Genomic DNA, 22246 nt, shown 5'->3' with positions numbered 1-22246 from the left:
AACAGCACATTTCAATGACCGATTTTGATTCAGATCCTGAATTCTGATTCAACCGCAGTGGGCATCTTGCTCCGGGTGGCTGACTGGAATATGCTACAAGGCAAAGCATGCATCCATGTGGTTGCTCCCATGATAATGCACTTTCAGAAGTTGACATACGATTCTGAATATAACTCTTTGCGAATAATGCAGCTTTATGAAAATTTCCTGGAGCAGAAAAGCTACGAGTTGGGTACACATAGAGGCTATGAACTATGACGGATGCATGCTATGCAAACATTACTGCACAATGCCTGACTGAAAAGTCAATGGTCGGTCAAAAGTCAAACATTTAACATGTGTGGTGCTCACTCCGTAGTCCATATCTTCTTTTGAGTAGCATACGAAATTGAAAAAGTCTCACTGATGCATTAATTGAAGAAATCTCATTAAACACATTTTGGGTCACCTCCGCAGGTGAATGAAACCAAGACGCATGACTTTGACTGCTGCCTGACCGTTCCTCTCATGGCCTCTGCGGGCGACTCGGTCGAGCTCATCGTCAGCCGGCCAGCCTACGTCAATGGCAATTCGTCGCATCGCAACTACGAAGGCTCGGCATTTCACCCCTGGATCGACGACAACGACCGCGAAGACTGCTCCTCACCTCATGGGTCACGGCCAGGATCCCAAATACTGACCAAGACCCTATGAATTGTCTCGCTGTTGCTTCCACAAAAACTCGGAGAGACATATGAGAGATGAGAAACAAGCAGAGAGGAAGTGGACCGACGTTGTGGTCCAAATCACAATGCAGGTTGTGAACTAACACGGGTACAGGGCTCGGAGATGCCAAACATGCATGCCACCAGATGCACAAACTTGAGATAATCATTTCGCCTTTGTTTTCATCCTTGCCGAAATAGGGTTTGTTTTTGTTCATAGCCGAAACACGGATGTTGAACAATAACCCCCCGTTACATCTGCATTTATGTTCTTGAGGTTTAATGATGCTTTAACTTATAAAGCTACCATTATGTACACATGGCTAATTCTAACTATGTTGAAAATGTTACTGTGCATGTTAGGGTTGCAGATTTTATACGAATGCGAGCAAGTGGTGTGAGAAATAAGTTTTGCAGCAATACGACCATTCAGATGATGTCTCTACAGGAGCGGAATTGTTGTCTTTTGCAGAGAAAAGCTTGTAAAAGTCATTTCACAACACTGACTAACGGCCACACACAAGTATGTGCACAAAATCAGCTAACTGCTTCAAAAATATAAGAACCTCCTAAAGGGTCAGATAGCTACGAAGCCTTTTTCACCATTTACAAATCATTGTCTCCAACTGTTTCACTATTTTTTACAATTCTATATCATTCAACCTACTCGAAGTTTTTTGGCTCTCTATTAGCATGTAAATAAAGTTATTAATTTGCTCAGCTTCAATGACAACAGCTAGTCACAAACGTACAGCTCCCATTTTTTCACATTTAAGCATTACCAATTCATGAATCCACATAGGCAATCCCCCAGCTCTGCCATTTCCCAATACTGCTATGAGATGTCACCACTTGTAGATGCTATGCTCAAACCAGTAGGAGTCATAAGTGAACAACGCAGAGCTGGAAGGTACAAAGAAAAACTTGACGTCGCATTTCGGCAGAAATGCAGGTGGTTGTTCTGTTTCTGTGTCTACTCGAAGTGCCTTCGAATCGTGTCTCTCGAAAGACAAAGCGCTGCCATGTAGAGTTTAGAAGCAATCCATGAGCTTTGCTGTACAGCTGTTTGGTTGTTCTCGAGTCTCAGGAAACAAGACAATAAAAAGCATGTTGTTCGCAATGAAATGCACAACCACTGCTGCTGGTCATTTTATTTTATGCGCTACACTGCGGCACTGTTGGGCAAGAGCAGCTAAATGCCGCCATTTCAGCTAAATGAGTCACATTTATCACTTTACCACAAAGTGCAACAGCACATAAGATGTTTGCAAAAAATGCACACTGCAGTTCTAGTCTTGTCCAGTTCGTATTTACACAAACGTAAGTCGACTCAAATGTAAGTCGACTCCCCACATCACATTTCTGAAAAAAAAACAAACAAAAAACAAACTTGCAGGTCATTTACGCCTGGCCTTTAATAATAGAATGCTATAGCACTATCCTGCGGCCTCCGCTTATCACCAGCTGCTATCGGCTGCTGTGTGCGGGAGCAGCCATGGGCACATTCCAAAATGAAAATGTATTAGCCACTGGAGTACTCGTCCACACTTGCGCCATCGTCCTCACTAGCACTGCTGTCATTATCGCTGCTGCGGTCCCACAGCTCGTTGTTCTAACATTGTCGTGCACCGAAATCCCGCACTTCGCAAACAGCCACATCCCGACATCGCGTGACATAGCTGAAAATTTTGCCTCACTACAGCTGCCACACCTGTGTCACCCGTTGCAAACGTTGAACTTGCGGCTCGGTGCGCAGTTCGTTTCTTCCGCGTAAAGAATGAGAGCTATCTTGAACATAGCCGTGAACGAGTGCCGGTCGCTTACCGGACCCGGAGCACAAATGACGAATGACTTCATTAAAAACTTGTGAAACGCGGCCGGCAGGAGTCAAATGCGTCAGAGCAAAGAGAAACTACGCGTGAGCGGCGTCGGCTCTTCCGTCGGCTAGCGACACTTCCCAGCGCCGCTGCAGTTCCAAGTGGGGGTGCAGCCGCGATTGGAACTGCGGTCTTTCCAGAAACTATCAACGCTCCCTTGAGTGCCGCGTGCGCGGTTGAAAGTAAACAAAAAAATTACTTGGACAACGCCTATTAAGAGTAGAACGCGAATGCGTTATCGGGCCACTGCCACTTATCAGCAGAAGCAATATGCCACCACATGTGGGGAGTGGGCTGGTGGCGGTTCGGTTCGCTGCTTATCAAGAGCCACCATCGGCCGCTACGCGCGGGGTGGGGATGCCTTTTTTGAACGTTGACATAGCAGCTGCTCAAGGCCAGCACCAAGAGCGACGCGACGGAGCCACGCAGCAAAAATGCAACCACGCTGCAGCATGCCTGTTATCTCGTTTGTCTCGCATTTACTTATGGTGCAATGCTTTGGTTTCGAGGTCGACCCCCCCCCTGCCCCGACTTCGGATTTTCAAATTTTGAAAAATAGGTCGACTTACAATCGTGTAAATGAGTACCTAGAATGGCAGTTCGGTGAAAGCAGTCGAATGCAATTTTACATAAATACCCCGACTTGTCTATCTTGGGGCCACCTGAAGAAAGACCTTCAGGTGAAGTAAGAAGCCAGTCAAGCAGTAACGTAAAGTTACTCTGATAGCACTTCATTCCAGGAATACCTTCCTAACTTAGTACATTAGACCCAACGAAGAAGTAATTTGCATAAAAGGACATTAAACATGCACAATGTGATAAGCGTCATTTGTACATCTGCTGATAAAACTTACTTGCAGGCTCTCTGAACACATCTTGGGGCTTAAAATGACAGAACAACAAGGTGGCGTCTCGCATCGTGTGTGAAGTGGTGGGACTTGAACAAGTCGCTCTTGAAAAACGGTGTCAGGTTGGTGATGTTCAGCTGGTGGGCCTGAAAAAATTTTGTGGTACATTGAGCGAGTCAGTGCTCAGATTTTAGTACACAATGCACATATTTTGCCCCATCAAACTTCCAGCACGGAACACTGCCAGCAACTATAAAAAACGTGCTCACAAAGAAAGGCAAAATCTGTCACTTTTTTAAAGTCTATATCTGTAGGTTCTAAAAAATACACTGGAGAGTGTGTATACAGTAGACTCTCGATAAGGATCTCACACAGAGTAGTGAAAAATGTTCAAATCATCTGAAATTCGTACCATCCCGAAACGAAAGAATGCAGAAGCGCACCAAATGCAGTCACGCAGATCTGCTCTCGATTGACGAATTTTAAAACCACTGCCAACTGCCCACTGCTTGCATTGCACACCGCATGGCTGGCGATCGCGATAATGGCGATGTTAGGGCCGTATGCCATCACTCATGGTGCATAACATGGAACTAGCAATTCTGGCATCGGCAACGTGTAGGCCGCACATCGCCACTCAATGCTTATGACATGCACCATGCGACCGGGGACTGCGGCATTTGCGATGCGAGGGCAGTGTGTGTCATGCTCACAGGTGCGTTTGCAGCTCCTACGATTTTAGAGCTCAAAACACCCAAAGTTTTGCCCTTTGTACACAATGCATAATGGCCACGGAATTTTACAAATTTGTAACGCGCCAATATTTGTAACAGCTTTGATCTGATCATCGAGATTCTACTGCTTATGGTGCGTGATCAATACAAAGAAAAATTCAGGAAGTGACCAGTGCCCTTTCTGCCTTATTTACATCCGCAAAACTAAGAAGAAAAAAAAATGCTGAAGATGAGATTGGTGCATTCCTTACCCACTGGAGTTTCTTATTCTCCATAAAACAAAGCAGTAAAGGCACTCAGAACATATGGCAGAAAAACAGCGTACCTTCTCCTGCAAGTCCTTCTCAGATATTTCAACAACATCTGGCTCGCTGCCGTAGCGACTCCGCATGAAGTTGATCTGTTCCTGCACCAGCTGCTTGAGCACAAACAGCAGCAGCTCGTTGTTGTCCTTCTTGTAGCACAGATACCTCTGGAATGTCTGAGAAGTAGATGCCACAGTTGCAACACCGTAAAGGTCTTACACATTTTGATGCTGACATGAGCCCCAACATTTCTGCATCTCCAGAGCCTCAGTGAACCTCCACATAATGATAAAATAATAATCACCAAAGCACAGCAATTGATCCACAAGTATAATGGGGTCTTTTCTAGCATGAACATCACCCTAAGCACAAGCTCTCCTCACAGAAGTGAAGTCTCTCTTCTCTTTAAAAACAGTGCACAATTCAATATGTATTCACAACAAGAGAGGTTCACTTCTTGAAAGTTTCAGACCAAGATTAACAATGGCATGGCAGAAAAGTTACGGCACGGATGTCAAAAGACAGCTGAAGTAACACGAAATATTTCTTTTCCCCCGAAATTGTGAAAAAAGACAAAGATTACAACTACAATTCTCTTTCATGCAGTGAATGACCAGAACTAGAGAAGAAAATGTACATGTTATGAAAAGTGATATGAAACAAAGGCAGTGACAGAGCTAGGAAAACTTCGTCACCAAGTGCAATTTCTTACAACCAACTGGCTGGTATTTTGAGTAATCGATGACATCCACGACCACAAAAAATGATGTGGCACCGTACAGGCAATGGACCCGCCTACCTTTGCCATGGTCCGCATGACACTGTACTTCTGGGTGTTGATGAAGCTCTCGAGCATGACTCTAATTGCCATGTTGACATCCTCCTCCAGCACGTGCTCCCGCAGGTGCATACGTGCGTGTGCTTCCGCAAGGCGGATCATCGACTCGATGTGTCGGACTGTGATTGGCACGCTGCCCGTGGCCTGTGAGAGAGCAGGGCATAAGAGTGAATGAGCAGTGCCAAGCAGTGCCAGTGCCCTCTGCTACAAACTTCACAAGCAAGCCCTGCACTAGAAATAAAAAAGTTACCTCAAATTACTGCTTATTGAGATTTAATCACAATATAGTTGTACAAAAAGATAGACCTCTTTATAGAAGAGTAGATTTTTCACTTCTAAGTGTTTGCAGGCAACTCACTACTACTTGAGAAGTACTTGTAGCTGGGCTTGTTGATGCATGTTTAGGCAAGACGCGGCAGCGCAAAAATATGAACCCGGATGTAGTGAAGGAACGCGCTCGTTCCGTTCCCTCACTACATCCGTGTTCATATTTTTGTGCTGCTGCGTCTTTCCCAAATATCCATACTATTTAATATGGGAAGAAAGCCAAGAAAAAAAGAAAAGCCCTAAAGAAAGAAACAGCATCTAAAGAGTTCAGTAAAAACAAAAAAGCAGTTACAACATTTACAAGCAAGCTATTCCACACTGTCAAGGCAGTATGTTCCGAATCTTTTCAAGGAAAACAATGTCTCTGATATCTAAGGAACAAGAGATATTCTCAGCGGGTGCAGCTGGCACCACTGGTGGCATGCAAACTAACAGCGATAGGCAGCGTAGAGAACTCTGGCACTGCACAGAGAAACTTAGCCATGACTAACTCTCTACGGTGAAAAATTTAAAATTTTGAGAACACCATGAGAACAAAAAATATGCAATATTCCTCGGCCACGGCTCATATGTTCTTATCATCTGTGGTGAGGTGAAGAGTTGTTCGTAACGTCAGAATTTATGCACACTGCATACAAAGCACTCTGGCCAGGGCATATTATGAATTCATATCATCCCAAAATTCGTATCAAACAAGATCCTACCATCGAGATTCTGTTGCACTCTGAATCTTTTTCAATGCAACTATATATAAGAGCCCCAGAGATGAACAGATTTCGAGTTTCATGGCACAACTTGCTTCAGTTTCATTCCATTCGCTGCCCAAAAGCACCAGGCATGCTGCCTTTTAGTGCTGTAGTACAGGAACGCATGTTCTTACCATGGACTCCCTCCGCAGTTCGCTGTACATGCGGGCCACTTTGTCCTGGTCCATCTGGTGGAGCTTGGGATGCACCTTTTCGCGGGCATAGAGGATGTACTTCTGCAGCAGATCCTGGGGAACCTTCTCTGGACCGGTGTCGACGATTTCGTCACGCTGGCTCTGGCTGTCCTGTGAACAAGCAGCAGAATACAGCTGGTGAACATAGTTGCAAAACACACAAGCACATGTACACACATACAAGTGCCAACTTTCTGAAACATATTCAAAGAAAAAAGATAAAGAAAGATACGATTCTCATACTTCAGGTGTTATTCCGAAAAAGCGCTGCAAATGTACCAGAAATGTAAAACATCTCAAACAGAGGCTGGTAAAAGTAGACAAGTCCATTTAACAGGGCACTTAGGTCAATATCATGCCATTTTCATTTGCAGTAAATATCGATTCTATGGCCCTTTTGGTCTATGTTAAGGTTTGCACAGCTTTAAAAAGGCACATTTAGTGAAGAGAAAAACGCGTTTAGAAATCTTCCCGCCACTTCATTCAAACTTGTGATGTCTACACCCTAAAGAACTCCACGATCACCGTTTTGAAGTGAATGGCACCATAGCCTAGCCTGTGGGATCTACTCACCCCCCTTAAAAAATGTTGATTCATTGCATTTCATTTGCAAAATCAACCTGTATTTTATGTTTTGGTCTTTTCTGGCTTACAAATGCTCCATTTTTGGTGAGTGGCTTCTGTGATAAAAATGCCGTAGTCCATCAACACAGACCGACTTTCTATTTATCTTCAGTAGCCTTTTAACACGTTCACAAAGTCATGAGTCACTGCTGGGTCACATTGTGTATTATTGCTGTATGGCGCGACTACTGAGTGGCTAAATGAACCCATAGGAAAGATCAGGTTTTTCAAACAGCCTGTGAAAAACACACAAGCCAGGTTGCTATTGCAATCTATTGCCGGTTCCAATCAGTCAGCTTCACCAGAGGCTCACTGAGGGGAGGGGGGTCATGACACATCTAAAAAAATTTAAGGGTGACCCACCGTTGGGTCACAATGCAGAGGGATTAGGGCTCCAAAAATCACTGCCGCACTGAATGTGTTAATAAGGAGACAGATGGAGTGCTGACACACTCATCCCCCAAAAGTACAATCCTTTCCACTTCAACTATTTCGAATGCCACCCAATCCTTATGCCTCCCAAGAAGTACATATTCACCGGGCACCATGCCCAGCTGCACACGCTGCAGCAGGCAGACAGCCACCAATTTTTTGTCTTCTTTGCATCATAATCACGCCTATAAAGGACTCCATAGTGGTGTAGCCTAGCTTCAGGGATCGACACACACACACAAAAAAAATGTCTTGACGCACCGCAGTTTTCTTGCAAAAGCTGCCAGTGGTGGTGTTACCGCTATCCAATTTTTTTTTTACCTTTCTTGGCTTATAAAAGCTTCACTCTGAGCCACAGAGCATCTTTGACATTGGAATACAGTAATCTATTGATACAAGCCAACTTCAATTTGCTTTTGGTGTCCCTTTAATTAGGCACAGCCCAGATGGTATCTTAAAGCATCAAAGCAAAACAGCAACAGACCTGCTCCATTGAGTCATCCATGTCATCTGGACTGTTTCCACTTGGGTGATGGCGGATGTGGCTATCAACAACAAACCGTGCCAGCTTTTCATCCTAAGAGATTAAGAAGAAAGAACAGTTGTGGATGCCATTCTGCCACGATGGGAAAACCGTAGTATCTCAAGCAGAAAAATCACAATAAGCACATCTGAAATGATAAACACAGCCAAGATAAAGCTAGACATCACAACTATAATGATAGCAGTTGTGGAACACAGTAAGCAGATAGTAACTGGGTAAGGCCATCATAGCTTCTTTTTCTGGAATATCAACATTAGGTTTAAGGACCCAAGCTGGTTCCCTGCCAAGACATTTACTCATCTTGTCAAAAGCACGACTTTCTTCTTGTGAATGAACAACACACAGCTGCTGGCAGAAAATCTAAGCCTTCTCACCTGAACAGGGTCCACCTGATCCCTCACAACACAGAGGACATCGAACCTAGACAGGATAGGCTCGGTCAAATCAACCTGAAGAAAAGAAACATATAATGCAGATTTCACATTCTAATTTAGCACATGTAGAGACTGACTATATGGTAAATGAAAACTGCACTGACAGCCTTGAAGAAAATGGAATCCAGTTATGAAATACTAAAAATGGAGCACCCTGCCAACATTAGAATGAAACACGTCATCATAGCAGGAGACAAATGCTACACTCCTTTGATAGCATACATCAGGAAGCTAAAATATAGTCAGCCAAAGAACAAAATTACACTCAGCTCATAGAGCTACACTCAGTTACAGCAAGCTTTCATTAAACTACTGCATTCCGCACTAAACAAACCAAAAAGTTAATGCTGAAAGCAGTGTGAATTTCTTCAAAAGCTGGCAAACAACCCAGGAAACAGCCGACTACGTCGGTGCAATTCTATTAAGAGGATGCTTTGAATACTACGTACGTTTTCAGAGAAGGTCAAGGATGGGTCGTAGCGGCCCCCGATGGGGTTGGCTGCAGCAATGACTGCACAACGTGCTTGGAGGGACGTCACAATGCCTGCCTTGGAGATGGAAATGCTTTGCTGCTCCATGGCTTCGTGGATGCTCGTCCGGTCCGCATCATTCATCTGCAACATGATTTCGATTAAAAACATTACAAGTTTCCAGACTTATAAGCCTTTGTTGAGAGGCAAAGCAACAGTAATAGCTATATAACAGTGCTTATTTGCTGTTTCTCTCCCTGTTTAGATGTTTCAAAATTAGATGACATGAATCACATATGAAAGCAAAGGACCAGGCCTGCTGCATTTTAAGCTGCTAGTTAGCCATTGTATAAGCTAACGCAATGGGTTTTTTTTTTTTTGAAAACTGTGAAAAGGACAGAGTCAGAGAGAAGAGACACGCAACATAAGTGTCATTAATGAAAACACGACAGATACATGTAGAAGTTAAAACACAACACTAACACCACTAAGTCAAAAAGAGAAATGATAAAAGTATCCCAAGTAGAAATATGCATTTCCAATTTCGCATGGTCAGCTGTAAAATCAGAAACGTGCCAATGGCTACAGACCTTGTCGAATTCGTCAATGAGGCAGACGCCCTTGTCGGCCAGGACCAGGGCACCAGCCTCAAGCGTCCACTCACGAGTGACGGGGCTGCGCTGCACGTATGCCGTCAGACCCACAGCTGAGGCACCCTGGCCCGTGGCAAAGACAGCTCTCGGCGCAATCTGCTGCACATACTTCAGAAACTGCGACTTGGCTGTGCCAGGATCACCACAGATGAGGATGTTGATGTCACCACGGACTCTGTGCTTCTGACCTGTAATGAGAAGAAATTGCAAATTGCGGGCTTTAACATTTTTTGAAGTGATGTATGGGTTATGAGGGATGCCGTAGAGCAGGGCTCCAGATTAATTTAGAACAACTGCGGTTTTTGCCCTGCCATTGCACAGCACATGGGCATCTTGCATTTCATATGCATCGAAACACGATTGCCGCGGCTGGGATTCGATCCCGCAATACTGGGATCAGTAGCTGAATGCTAAAGCCACCGAGCCACCACAATGGGCAGCAAGGATAAGAAATATAAGAAATATCATGCACTTTTGCCCCATGAAAATAATGAGGTGCCATTAGGGCAGCTGGTTCTCAACAAAGTACCAGCTGATGCGTACTTGACCATGCTAAAATTTCAAGCAACCCTTACATCTTTGAAACTGCACCTTAGTCTTCAACGCATGGCCATTCAATAAAAACCTTACAAACTGAAAGTTTGCAATTCGGCGGCTATGAAGGGGGGGGGGGCTCGACTTCACAGCAATATGGTAAACTATCCGATGAGTGGACTGGTGCCAGTAAAACAAAAAGCATGACACAACAGTCGCACACAAAAGACGGCAGCAAAAAAATAAATGCAGCTCACGGACAGAGTGCATTCGTTACTTTAGTGTTCATTTTAACAGCTTAAACAATAATTGCAGTTATTCGGAAAACTGAAAAACTTATTCTAGCACAACCTGATGTTATAAAAACATCTCGTGCTGACAGAGTGATAGCACCGTATTGTCTGCATGATGCATCTGAAAAGAGCAGATGGAACACATGAAAGCCCACAAGGAGTCTCACATTCCTACTCTGTTTACATGATGCCAAACAAGCCATGATTGGCTATGCACACAGCAAGCAAATCACTTTGGAGAAGAAAAGACAGAAATGTGCTCTGTTCCCGGGACCTTTCTTTATAGAAACACTTCACTTCTGTTTGAAATGCCTACACTCAGCTATGTCAAGATGACAAAGAAAGGATATTATGAGACATATAGCGGCATCTGTCATGCTTCTGTTTTGGAACTTCAAAACAGACAGATATAGGCTATCATAAAGACATGGCACTCACCGGGATTCTTTGCCTCTCCACCAAACAAGGAAAGTGCCAGGGCCCTCTTGATTTCTTCATGGCCATAGATTGAGGGACCAATGCTGGCAATAATCTACAAGAGGTTGGTTGCATGGGGCAAGAAAAAAAGCGGAATCAACCACAAGCACGGAGATATGCTGAGGAGCAGCAGCTAGCCATCAGAAACTACAAGCGTGTAACCTTGAGGCATGCATGCATTCTAGTAAACTAATGGTACACATTTTATTGTCAAAATTTATGCTGCAGTTTATGCGACATTGCAGTAAGATTAAGCCCAGTCGTGCATTCATGTTCAAAGTTAAATGCGCACGAGGTAACTTACCATTGTAAGAACACTAGCATTTTTGTGCATTGTACATATGCATTAACAGGTCCTCACGCAAAGCATGCTTCTCATTTTTTTTGCATAAATACTGCCATACTACTCGCAACCTGCACCAAGTTTGCCGTGCTGATCACAGTGCCTTAATACACAGCCTAGTAAGAATAGCAAGCATTTTTTGGTGCACTTGCAGTGCTTTTCCACACCATCTGCCTGCGCTTATGTGCATATGCTTCCACATTCCGAAAAAACATGCATGGAGTGCCAACTGATTCGGCTATGTCGGGGGCGCCCAGGCAAGGAGTGTTATCAGCCATACACAAGCTTCTGATCATTCAGATTATGGTTCCACGTTCGTAGCGGCCCAAGCGGCTGACGGCAGCAATTTTTAGGTGTGCAGTGCCACCTGGGCAGGGCAGGCTGCCTATACCAGCTTTTATTAGGCAAACAACATCCGCCAGCAAATTACACTCACTCGATCGGCGACTCTCTCGTCCTTGGAGAGCGCCACGATGCGACGCACATCGTTGTCAGTCAGGTGCCTGGCAGCAACTTTCTCATCCTTCCGGAGCACATGATTTGCCATGATGACTGTCGCAAACACGGGAAAGCCATTGGCAGTGTTCAGGGAACCGTCGTAGTTGTTTGTATACACACCAGTCAGCTCCTGAGAAGCACATATCAGCGTTTAAAGTGAATTCCACATGTAAAAAAGAAAAGAGGCTGTTTTGATTGAAATCAAGGGACTAGACATAAAAGGCAAGCCGAACTAAAAATACAGTTAATCCTGGACATAATAAAATTAAGAAAAGTCCACGATTTTTGCTGGAACCGGAGTAAAGCAAGTAACCAAGCGGCGGTAATGGACATGCACTGCTCATCTCATGTCTTCTTTGCTACATCCTGTTATTTTGCGCTTCTTCTGAATGAAAACTATTGCAGTGCCATTTACTGCGACGCTACAAGAACAAGAAACCTGTGGAGACTGCAGCTTTTGCTGTGGAGAGGCACCCATTGCACTGGAACATGCCCAGTCGTGTCAAGTGCATTCGCTCGTTGCTATCCTAGGCGTTCCTCTTGCGGCAGTTCGTGTTTTATTGTCATGAAAATTCCATGTGGTTCAGCCAAATTTCAAGTAACGTAGCACTAGCTCGCTAGCAAGTTTGTTTTATCAGGGTCGACCATATTAACATTTTTGATCCATGGAGTACACAAATATATGCGGTTCAATGAAGGCGGCACTGGGATATTGAGAAATTTCATAACACAGAGGCATTCCCCACATGGAGGTTCACTACAATCAGGCTTAACTGTTACTTTCACCAAATTTTAGCAATGTACGGTGATAGCCGGATTGGTTCATGGTGTTTCTTTGTAATGGCAGTGCAATTACTAAGGATATGTCTCACATTCTTTCTGCATATGTGCTTGTACCGCTGTTTTGCCAAAAATTCACAAATTACAAAGCCATTTTTCTCAAAAAATATACACAGCTATGGCGCTGGCTTTCTAGCCACCTGTAAGCTCCCATGCCTTAGATGAGTGCTTAGAAGCTAAGTAACTATGCAAGGTAAACGTGGAGCAAACAGTAGCCACAAAAGTAGCCGTTTTGGCACGCGGGTATTCCTGTAACAGTCAACAGTCTCACCGTGGGATTCAAAAATAAACCAGTCCGAAGTTAGTGTCTGTGCTGCACATAACTGCGTTGGTAAGTCCAATGATCTTTTCATGCTACAACTAGCAGTCGTCAAACTTTTAAATCAAACAGAGACCCATGGCAGCAAACTTCCAGCTGCTTCATCACACTCACAATTTCGTCACCCGGCTTGCACGAGTCACAGAGGTCACTCAGGAGGATGGTATCCTTGGAGCGAGGAAGGCGACCAGCCGTTACTTTGCCAGGACTCTCCTGAATGGTGATGCGCTGATAGTTCTGGTAAATGGTCTGGAACACAGAACACCAACAAGTCAGTAGCAATTCCAACAGTAAAGTGGACATCCAACAGACAAAAGCAGGCATCCAATTTACACGCAGAATTAAACAAACTTTATTCTTTTTTTTTTATGTGCCTATGAAGCACGTTTAGCAAAAGACTGCAGGTTGATTTCAAAGTGAGGCTTCTTAATGTCCTAAACACCTCCATACAAGGGTACTTTTGCACTGCACTTTCATCAAAATGCAATTTTGGCATTTCAAAGGCGTGCGGTGGCTCAGTGGTTAGGGCGCTCGACTACTGAGCCGGAGTTCCCGGGTTCGAACCCGACCGCGGCGGCTGCGTTTTTATGGAGGAAAAATGCTAAGGCGCCCATGTGCTGTGCAATGTCAGTGCACGTTAAAGATCCCCAGGTGGTCGAAATTATTCCGGAGCCCTCCACTACGGCACCTCTTCTTCCTTTCTTCTTTCACTTCCTCCTTTATCCCTTCCCTTACCCATGGTTCAGGTGTCCAACGATATATGAGACAGATACTGCGCCATTTCCTTTCCCCAAAAACCAATTATATTTCAAAGGCGACAAAATATAAACCCAGATCTGCAGGGGGTGCAAACTACCGTATTTACTCGCGTAGTAATGAACCCACTCGCATAATGAACCCACCCCCCACTTTTTTTCGGCCACAATTCACTCTTTTTTTGTTTTCCAGATTTTAGTTTTTTGTTTTACAGTCTAGTGAGTTCGTCAGTTTTTGCTGCCGTCCGCAGCACAGATCACCACTTGGTTGTTTATTTTTTGAGGAGAGCTCCAGCCAGAGGGGTGGGGGGAAGCAGGGTGGGGGGAGGTGGGAACGAGCCAACACCCTCTAGAGAATTGGGCAAGCGCGCGCTGCGCGGGCCTTGGCAGCGCGCAAAGCGGCTGCCATTGAGGAGAGCTCCTGCAGAGGGGTTGGGGGAGAGGTGGGCGTGGCGTGCTCGGCCAAGACGTTGCGCGCTCTAAGCTAAAGCTAAAGCTAAAACATTTGCATTAGACACTCATCACTGTCCTGTTTTTAACCTGGCAGTAAAAAACGCGCGCCTGACCTTCAGGGCCTGTGTTCAACCCGTTTGCGTTATCTCGCCGCTATTGGCCGGCGGCCCTGGCTAACACAAAATTGCCCGATCGATTGCGTCAAAGTGAACGATGCTAATCACTAGTGGCACGAACGTGTCTGACCGCGTGCGTTTGTTGATGACGGATGGACCGAGATCTATGAAATCTCGACCCTTCCAAAAAAATCTGTTGGAAACTTTTTTCCCACGTAATGAACCCTCCCCCCAAACTGATGTCAACTTTTCTGGAAAAAAAGTGGGTTCATTACGCGAGTAAATATGGTACTCAGTGATGAGTGATAGTTAAGAAGCTTTGAATAGTAGAATTTTTTTTTAAACAGGCAACAAACAAGCAGCACATTTCATTTTCTAAGTTGGTTGAGAATCAAAACATCTTTCACATTTCAGATGTCAACGAAAGCCCATCCCCTACAATTACAATGTGCAGCAAGTGTTGAAGTAATGCTTTGCAATGCCTTATGGTCACGTCAGAGAATGCACTGAAGATTCCTTTACAATTACTCCTCGCCTGTGTTCTATCGAGCACTACTCAGGCACTTTTGGCCACGTGCAGACAAAATCCCATACAGCAGTTCACACCCTGAGACAAGCTTTGCTGCAAGTTGATACCAATTGTTAGAACCTCTTCTTCAGGCATTAAATATTGTTCTCAACTTGATATCTAAGATCTTCTATCATGCCTTGAACAACAGTGCTAACTAACAAAACATAGAAGACAAACACAGAACCACCACAACATTTTATGCCTATACTGTCCACTTACGTTTTTAGTCATCCTACCCTGATCATACACGCAACCGCTACTGGTGTTGTCAGTGTTCTGCCATGACTACCCCCCTAAAACCACAGGATGGTTCACCAGATTTTCAAAATTCAGTTGGAAACCTGGAGCTCACCTGCTCCATGTTGATTGTGAAGGGTCCCGTGCTCTGACACTCGGGACAGGAGCCCGGCTTCACCTCTTGGTTCTGCGACTGCACCAGGGGACCCAGCACGTAGCTACACTTGGAACAGTCGTACTTCACCAGCGACAGCTGTGGCAGCACCCCGGTGGTGCTGGTCACCACACCAGCCGTCCGCACCAGCTGGTTCAAATGGAGCTGCCTAAAGTGCACCATCAAGAAGGTAACAAGCAGGTAAGCGAGCAGCTCGCTACACTGAACGAGTCGCCACACCACCGTTTTTGGACTAAATAAAAACTGTTCAATTTCTTCTCGGCCTTCTTTCTTAATCAGTGAAATTTAACACAACTAGCCCTTGAAAGCAACAATTAATTCATAACAAAACTAGGCAAGGAATGCAAGCAGAATTTAGCTGAAGGGTGCTTGGTTTCAGTGAGAGGTAGTTGGTTTACAGAGAAAGGCGTCGATTAACATTTTTTTGAAGAGAAATTACTGAGTACACAAACAAACAAATCATATGAACTTATAGATGAACCAGCACTAATTTTTTTTTTTCTAAAAGTCAGGTTTGGGCTGGCCCGACACACATATCAAAGCGAGTGAAGCAGTGCCAACAGACGAGGGCACACAAAGAAAAGGCCAACACAATGACTTCCATGACTGAAGTAATGAAACTGATGACCACTGCAAAACATCTGGAGAGTGCAAGCGAACCAAAAAATTGGTATTAAAGGTGTCAAGCCAAAGATTTTCACCTGAGGCTGCGTATGTCCTCGATGAGAGGCAGGTCGGTGATGCGCACATGTATCTCCCGAGTGATGCGCTCATACTGTGGGAACATGCCAAGGACAATGTCCTTGGCTGCCTCGTCGAAGATTACCAGCATCTCTGCAGGAGCCTCAGGCAGGAAGTAGGCTAGGACCTGTTCCGCTTGAGCCAGAGTGTTGTAGTTGACCTCCAAGCTGAGCTTATTCTCTGCAAGCAACGAAGAAACACAACAGCTTTGCACCAGTGAATGCTTACAACAACCTTTCCGGGCTGACACATGGCTAAAGGAAATGAAATTTAGAAGCCAAATGGTGGTCAAGTTTGTCAACAATGGCAAGGTAAAAACGCAAAAATAAAGCCAAATAAGAATACAGAAGACTGATTTATCACGCGGTCCTTTTAACATGCCTAAGTGACGTTGTAGGCTAAAGGGGACACTGTAGTGTAAGGCTCCGGATCAATTTCAGCCACCGCCTGGGTTGCATAATGTGCAACAAAATCAAAGTTAAACAGGTGTTTTTACACATTACTCCCGTCAAAATTTGACTGTCATAGCCAGGAGTGAACCCATGTACTCATGTTCAGCATCTGAACACTAAAGCCAATGAACTATTACAGAGCCTGAACATCAAAAAATGCCATTTACATACAAATACACCGTCCGCTTTTCTGTGTCTTTGATGGTTGTTTTTAAGCACCACTGTTATAAGCACCACTCGTGTGTGTCCGTTCTTCGTGTGTCCGTGTTTCATTGTGATGTGTCTCCCCTAAAAAAAAAGTTATTGTTATGTCAGAATAATGAACTAACATGTACAAAGACGGATGCATGTGAACTACAGCTGAACCAAATAGAAGTGTCGAACTGTAGCAACAAAAAAGCCGTGACATAAACCTCATATGAACTTCATCAGACTGACAAAGCCTAGGAAGAAAAAAGGAAAAAGTATAGACAAAGAAGTGCAGGACCATTCTCAGATGCACAATAATGCTACTTATGTCATGATTCACCAGACATTCCAAACTCAAAAGCTCAACGACAAGTTAGATGCTCGGGTGCTAACATGGTTGCTACGATGACTGACAAGGTGTAAAAGAGTTTAATAAAAGTACCCAACTCTCATTTCCGGAAAAGAACAGTCTTACCTTCACACATCTGCCTGATCTTCTCTTTGTACAGATTGTGACCACGTTCGTCGACGAACGTGCGCAGGAAGTTCTTGAAACGGTTGTAGATCTCAGTCTTGGGGCCGATCTGGGTGACCCACTCTCGGACGGTGTGGCCCTTCATGTCTTCCAGGTTCTCAATACTCTCAACCATCTAGGAAGCAGAGAATAAAGACGTGGATGAAAATGTTCTGCCTGCGTCACAACGCGAAGTTTGCTGACTTCATGAGTGAAAAGTTTTTTTTTAGCTGCTCTTGCCACTCTTCACAAAAACTAACTGAAAAAAAAAACATGATAAAGGGTTAAGTGATAGCATGGTCAATTCCTACCCAAAGTGCCTGAACATAGTCATAACTGTGCGGTTATAGTTGCCTTTTATCAAAGAAAACATTACTGGTTTTTGCCTTCTAAATCTATACTGTATTAATTCTGCCCAGTGGGGCCACAAAAAAAAGAAATAAAGAGGATTTTAGTGCCAAAACCAATGTCCTCTTATTTTTGCACTGTCATTTATAATTATGTCATAATGTGTGTCAAGCAGATGTTACTGCATCCCTATGACATTGTTCTTTCGGCATTATTACTTAGGCAATTATTTTGATTGCTTTCAGTGTGCTGAAAAGGAATTGAATGAAATAAGATTCAAGAGTGTCCAGAAATCTATAGATATCCTACTTGCACATAAAAGATAATTATGCAATAAGTCATGTCGGATTGGTCTTTAATATTTAGCTGAGTTTTAGATTAAAATCTAATAAAGCAAAAGCACTGCAGGCATAGATTGCCCAAATGATTTTTGTTACAGCACATGTTACATGCCAGTGAGTAGTGCATAAATATGGCGACTATACAACTCCAGGTAAGAAAGGGCAAGGAATGGCAGCAGTAAGGTGCACATAACAAACACAAAAAGAAAGAAGCTATATTTGTGATGTGAAATCAGCAGCATGAAAAAATATGTGACAACTGTGGTTGAGGGATATGTCTTCAAAGAACAGACCCAGTCATGGAATACAGCTGATCAGTTTAGATACAAGCAGAAAGATGCTAGCAATGGCAGCGTTAAAAAATATAACACAAAACTACTCGAGGTCCAAAGGGTCCTTACGTCTTCGTCCTCAGAGAAAGCGCCTTCAGCTGCACGTTCAGCCAAGCGTCTCCTGCGAACAGGCCGGTCCGTTTCGCTGCTGCTTTCATCTGTTGGTGATCAAACAAAGAACACACCTGAATGTCCTATTCAATGAACGTGGTAAAAAGAACCAGCAAAATTGCAAGACATCAGCAAAATGTTGTATGGTGCTACTGAAGCAAAATGCATTGAAGGAAATGAACTAACCGTAAAGCAGGCCTCGTCGCATGCGACCAGGGACACGACCCTCCGCACGATCTCGCTGGCGAAGCTCATCTTCAACAGCTCTGCGTTCCGTCTCGGACATGGCACTGTACTCGGAGTCATCGAGCATCTGCGGGTCGTAGGTGTCCAGTGCTGCAATTGGACGGTAGTCGCTGAAAAAGGGAAAATAATCATTAGCTTCAGGTATCACAATGGCACTGAACAGACAGGTTAGCAATGTGAAACTCTGCTAAGCAGGTGACATGCTCCTTGCTACTGCAAATGATAAATGGCACAGAAGCCTTGAAACAGTGCAAAAATGCCTGTTTAGATCTGTATCCAGCTACAGTTCTACAGTGTAGGCACAAATTTCTGCAGCGATATTGTAGCGATTTTGCTCAGCACACTTTAACTGTAGTTGACAACCTGTATGGTCCGCTAAGTTGGTGCTATGTCATGTACAGAAAACAGTGCAGAGACAGAGATGTGTGCCTTTTCCTGCATCCTGTGTCTGCGCTGTTTCGATTTAACTGTGTTAACGTATTTTTATCTCAGTGAGACAACCCATGTCTTTAAATTTAAACTTCTTTCCACTGTTGCTGCTGCGATAAAGAAATAAGATGGCAGAATATCAACTCAACGAGCTCCATCATCAAGAACTAAGCAACACCTAAACTCAACCCTGCAAGCAAGAAAGAATCAGGACAAATAGTAAGCAAACTACTCACTCCTCCATGTTGTCTCCAAACAGTTCTTCCCCATCCGCCTCTTGCTCCTCATCACGGCGGGCGTCATCTTCCTCATTGCCAACTCCACCAAGCAGTTCAGATTCATCTTCAAAAGGTGGGAGGTCCCGGCCTGGCGATGAAGTGCCAAAGTCGGGTGGTGAGGATGCAACAACATTGCTGCTTCTGGAGCGTGGTGACGCCACGTTGCTGCTTCGTGAACGTGGTGATGCCACGTTGCTGCTCCGGGAACGAAGGTTGTCTGACATCTTGCCTGCTTACTCGCTTTGCAACTTCTCCAGTCTGTCAAAAACAAGGCGAAATGGAAATGTAATAAGAGCACGGTTATTGCAATCACTTCCGATCAGAACTTTCTCTAAGTCAAAAACATTATCATGTTCAATGAACAACAAGCACAAATGTATCCGTGCAACTACCGTGACATATCAATCAGTAACAGTTATATAGGCGCCAATTACCACTACCAGAAACTGAGCACTGTCAACTTCAAGCATCTTATGGTACGAAGCATACTAAAATACAAAGGAAAGAAAACTTTCAAGCAAAGTATAAGAACTTCTGGGCAAAGCGAGAAAATATAAACATTGGTACTGTATGCCTAAATAAACTTGATTTGTTTGTTTGACAGCAAAGCAAGTCATGAGTGATGTCCAAGGATGACTGATCTGAACGAACAGCACAAAACAAGGTGCCTGTGTACTCACAATTTCAGCTGTGCTGCTCGGGGCTTTTACCACTGCACCTCATACCACGGATATATGTGTAACAATGTCAAAATTACTTGCTAAACACACAAAAATTAATGATGACAAGGTCTGCGCAGCTAAGTGCGGGAAACGTTTCCGACCGCCTAAGGATGACGATCACCCCATATCGGCTTCGCAAAAACTTGAGAAGTGGTGGTGCAGTTTTCGTACACATCAGCCTCGTGCAAGAAGCAACTAATTAGCTACAAATGCTACCAAAGTCAAGAACACAGAAATAAGATCAGCGCCAAGTCGAGCAACACGATTTATGAAGCGTTCAGAGTGAGGAACTCACACGAGCAACAGCGATTTGCCATTCATGCTACAACGAATAGAAATAAAGCGCGCATATTGAGGTCAGCCAAAACTTTTTAATTTTTTTTCTTTCGCGCACATCATCTAGCGCTCAAATCTGTACTGCGATGGCATGCATACAGGCGTATCACGGAATGCGATATCTTCAAACAGAGCTTGACGTAAACGTGAATCAACGTGACCAGGAATATGCTTGTGAATACCAGAGGTGAAGATACAGAGGGTATGAATAACAAAGAAGCGACATTTTCCACTTGTTTGACCTTCTGTCCACAGCAAAGCACCAGGCTTCGCACAAAGGACTCTCTCCAAGAAACTTCTCAGAAGTTGTTCACTTTGTTTTTATATGCCTTCGGGTACTGCACTCGTTGCCTGGTTGTTGTCAATGCATTTATTAGGCGTCGCGGTCTCAGCAGTACCTAAAGCCAGCAAGTAGTGAGTACTTTTCGTGCAAACAAGTTTCGTGAGTTTATCGAAGCGCCCATGTGCTACGATTTAAAGGCCATTGTTAAAGAGCCCACACGCCGCTGTATCTCCTTCAAGGAGTTAGCTGAGCCCGTCAGTAGCTTCTGAGAGTGCAGCTCAGGCACAGATACAACTATTACTCTGGCCACACACTTTGTACGCAGTTCTTTCAATACTTTCGCTAGCAATAGATGCGCTACCGTTACTCACCAACTTTGCGCTCAATGGATGATGGCCGGCTGAAAAGCGCGGGAAAAGCAGCGGAAGAATACGTAATTCCACCAATGACAGTTCAAAGTGTAACGTCGCTGGCTGACGCCCTACGATCTGAAATATAATGCACAATAACAGCTGGTTTTCTTTTTAGCATTTATGTTTTATAACACAAATGAGCTGTTCAAACCACCAGCTACTACACACTGCACAAGTGAAAACGCAGCTATGAATGTGCAAAGCACTCCGCGCGAGCGCGCTACCAATATACTAAAAAAAAGCGAAAGAAAGGATAACGTTACGAAAAAAAAACTGGCTGTGTCGTGTTTACGCATAGTTTACAAGGATGGTTGAGTAAATCATCCACAAAACAATGCCGCACCATGATTACATTAGGTTACATGTTCTAGAAGTGTTTAGGTGTATGTTTGCCGCTACTTGTTTTGCTAGAATGCCGACAGTCCCGTAAGTGGCACTGCGAGCGTGGGCCCGGGAAATTTAAACGGAAATTCAGTTTCTACGTAAAGAGATTGGAAAGTAAACTAGAAATGAAGATGTCAGGACTGGGTTTGCCATGTCTACGATTGGGCCGACTGGAAAAAAAGATTATAACTGAAAGCTTCCGAAGCTCAAAACCCCTCACACAGCTTCCCGCCAACCGTTGATGAAGGATGTGCCTTGTCAGTCGCTGGCTGTCAATTGACGACAACAGTTACGTATAAACTAGTTTTAAAGAATGATAACTCGGGTAGATGATGCACTGTTACGATCGTAATATTACGATAATACCATTCGCGAAGCAGCGTTCTCCTCTGACTCGACTCGGCGAAACCTGAGGCGTTTCTATCCCGCTCTTGGAACTCGTGATCACCTGGCTCGTGAACTGTCGTCGTCGCCTCTTCGCTCAATATATGCTGGATCGCGTGCTTCTTGATAGCTGGCACTAGGCTTCCAGAGGTAGACGTATGAATGAGCCGAGAGGTTGTTTCAACAAAGCAACCAAAATGATCCTATTCTGCCTGTAAGACGATGCCACCGCGGGAGAATTTGGCCAATCAGAGGCTACTGCACGTCAGAGACACCAGTAGCCTGCATAGACGCCGATTTTGAATCTACCCGAGGGGACTGAGGCCCAATTAGCGCCCTCCCTCTTCTTCATTCTTTCCTCTTTCTTCAACCCCCCCCCCCCCCCCCGCTCAACCTCCCCTT

The 22246-nt window shown here is 44.4% G+C and overlaps 2 protein-coding genes across 9 annotated transcripts in view; one reads left to right on the top strand and one right to left on the bottom strand.

Annotated features, from left to right (window-relative positions):
• The window catches only part of Grip (Glutamate receptor interacting protein), a 121904-nt gene extending 120068 nt beyond the window's left edge, over positions 1 to 1836 (top strand). For 5 of the 8 annotated variants that reach the window (XM_077640354.1, XM_077640352.1, XM_077640353.1 and 2 more), the window contains one exon: positions 457 to 1836. In XM_077640354.1, coding sequence (XP_077496480.1) covers positions 457 to 693 — 237 coding nt within the window. In that variant the 3' untranslated portion in view covers positions 694 to 1836. The remainder of the gene's footprint in view (positions 1 to 456) is intronic. The other 3 variants (XM_077640348.1, XM_077640347.1, XM_077640350.1) reach the window with 1 other exon arrangement.
• Positions 1 to 21275, bottom strand: part of Mcm2 (DNA replication licensing factor Mcm2) — a 30969-nt gene extending 9694 nt beyond the window's left edge. The window contains exons 1-18 of the mRNA XM_077640355.1: positions 21035 to 21275; positions 19281 to 19580; positions 18556 to 18725; positions 18328 to 18416; positions 17199 to 17373; positions 16043 to 16262; positions 15282 to 15489; positions 13149 to 13283; positions 11814 to 12005; positions 10996 to 11089; positions 9668 to 9918; positions 9057 to 9221; positions 8548 to 8622; positions 8114 to 8206; positions 6514 to 6684; positions 5268 to 5450; positions 4489 to 4644; positions 3436 to 3575 (exon numbers count right to left, since the gene is read on the bottom strand). Coding sequence (XP_077496481.1) covers positions 3465 to 3575; positions 4489 to 4644; positions 5268 to 5450; positions 6514 to 6684; positions 8114 to 8206; positions 8548 to 8622; positions 9057 to 9221; positions 9668 to 9918; positions 10996 to 11089; positions 11814 to 12005; positions 13149 to 13283; positions 15282 to 15489; positions 16043 to 16262; positions 17199 to 17373; positions 18328 to 18416; positions 18556 to 18725; positions 19281 to 19546 — 2754 coding nt within the window. The 5' untranslated portion in view covers positions 19547 to 19580; positions 21035 to 21275 and the 3' untranslated portion in view covers positions 3436 to 3464. The remainder of the gene's footprint in view (positions 1 to 3435; positions 3576 to 4488; positions 4645 to 5267; positions 5451 to 6513; positions 6685 to 8113; positions 8207 to 8547; positions 8623 to 9056; positions 9222 to 9667; positions 9919 to 10995; positions 11090 to 11813; positions 12006 to 13148; positions 13284 to 15281; positions 15490 to 16042; positions 16263 to 17198; positions 17374 to 18327; positions 18417 to 18555; positions 18726 to 19280; positions 19581 to 21034) is intronic.
• Positions 21276 to 22246: the final 971 nt, after the last annotated feature.

The sequence above is a fragment of the Amblyomma americanum genome, chromosome 10 (genome assembly GCF_052857255.1).
Source record: "Amblyomma americanum isolate KBUSLIRL-KWMA chromosome 10, ASM5285725v1, whole genome shotgun sequence".
NCBI lineage: Eukaryota > Metazoa > Arthropoda > Arachnida > Ixodida > Ixodidae > Amblyomma > Amblyomma americanum.
Note: the sequence above shows the minus strand (reverse complement) of the source record. Positions and strands in the feature narration are given on the sequence as shown.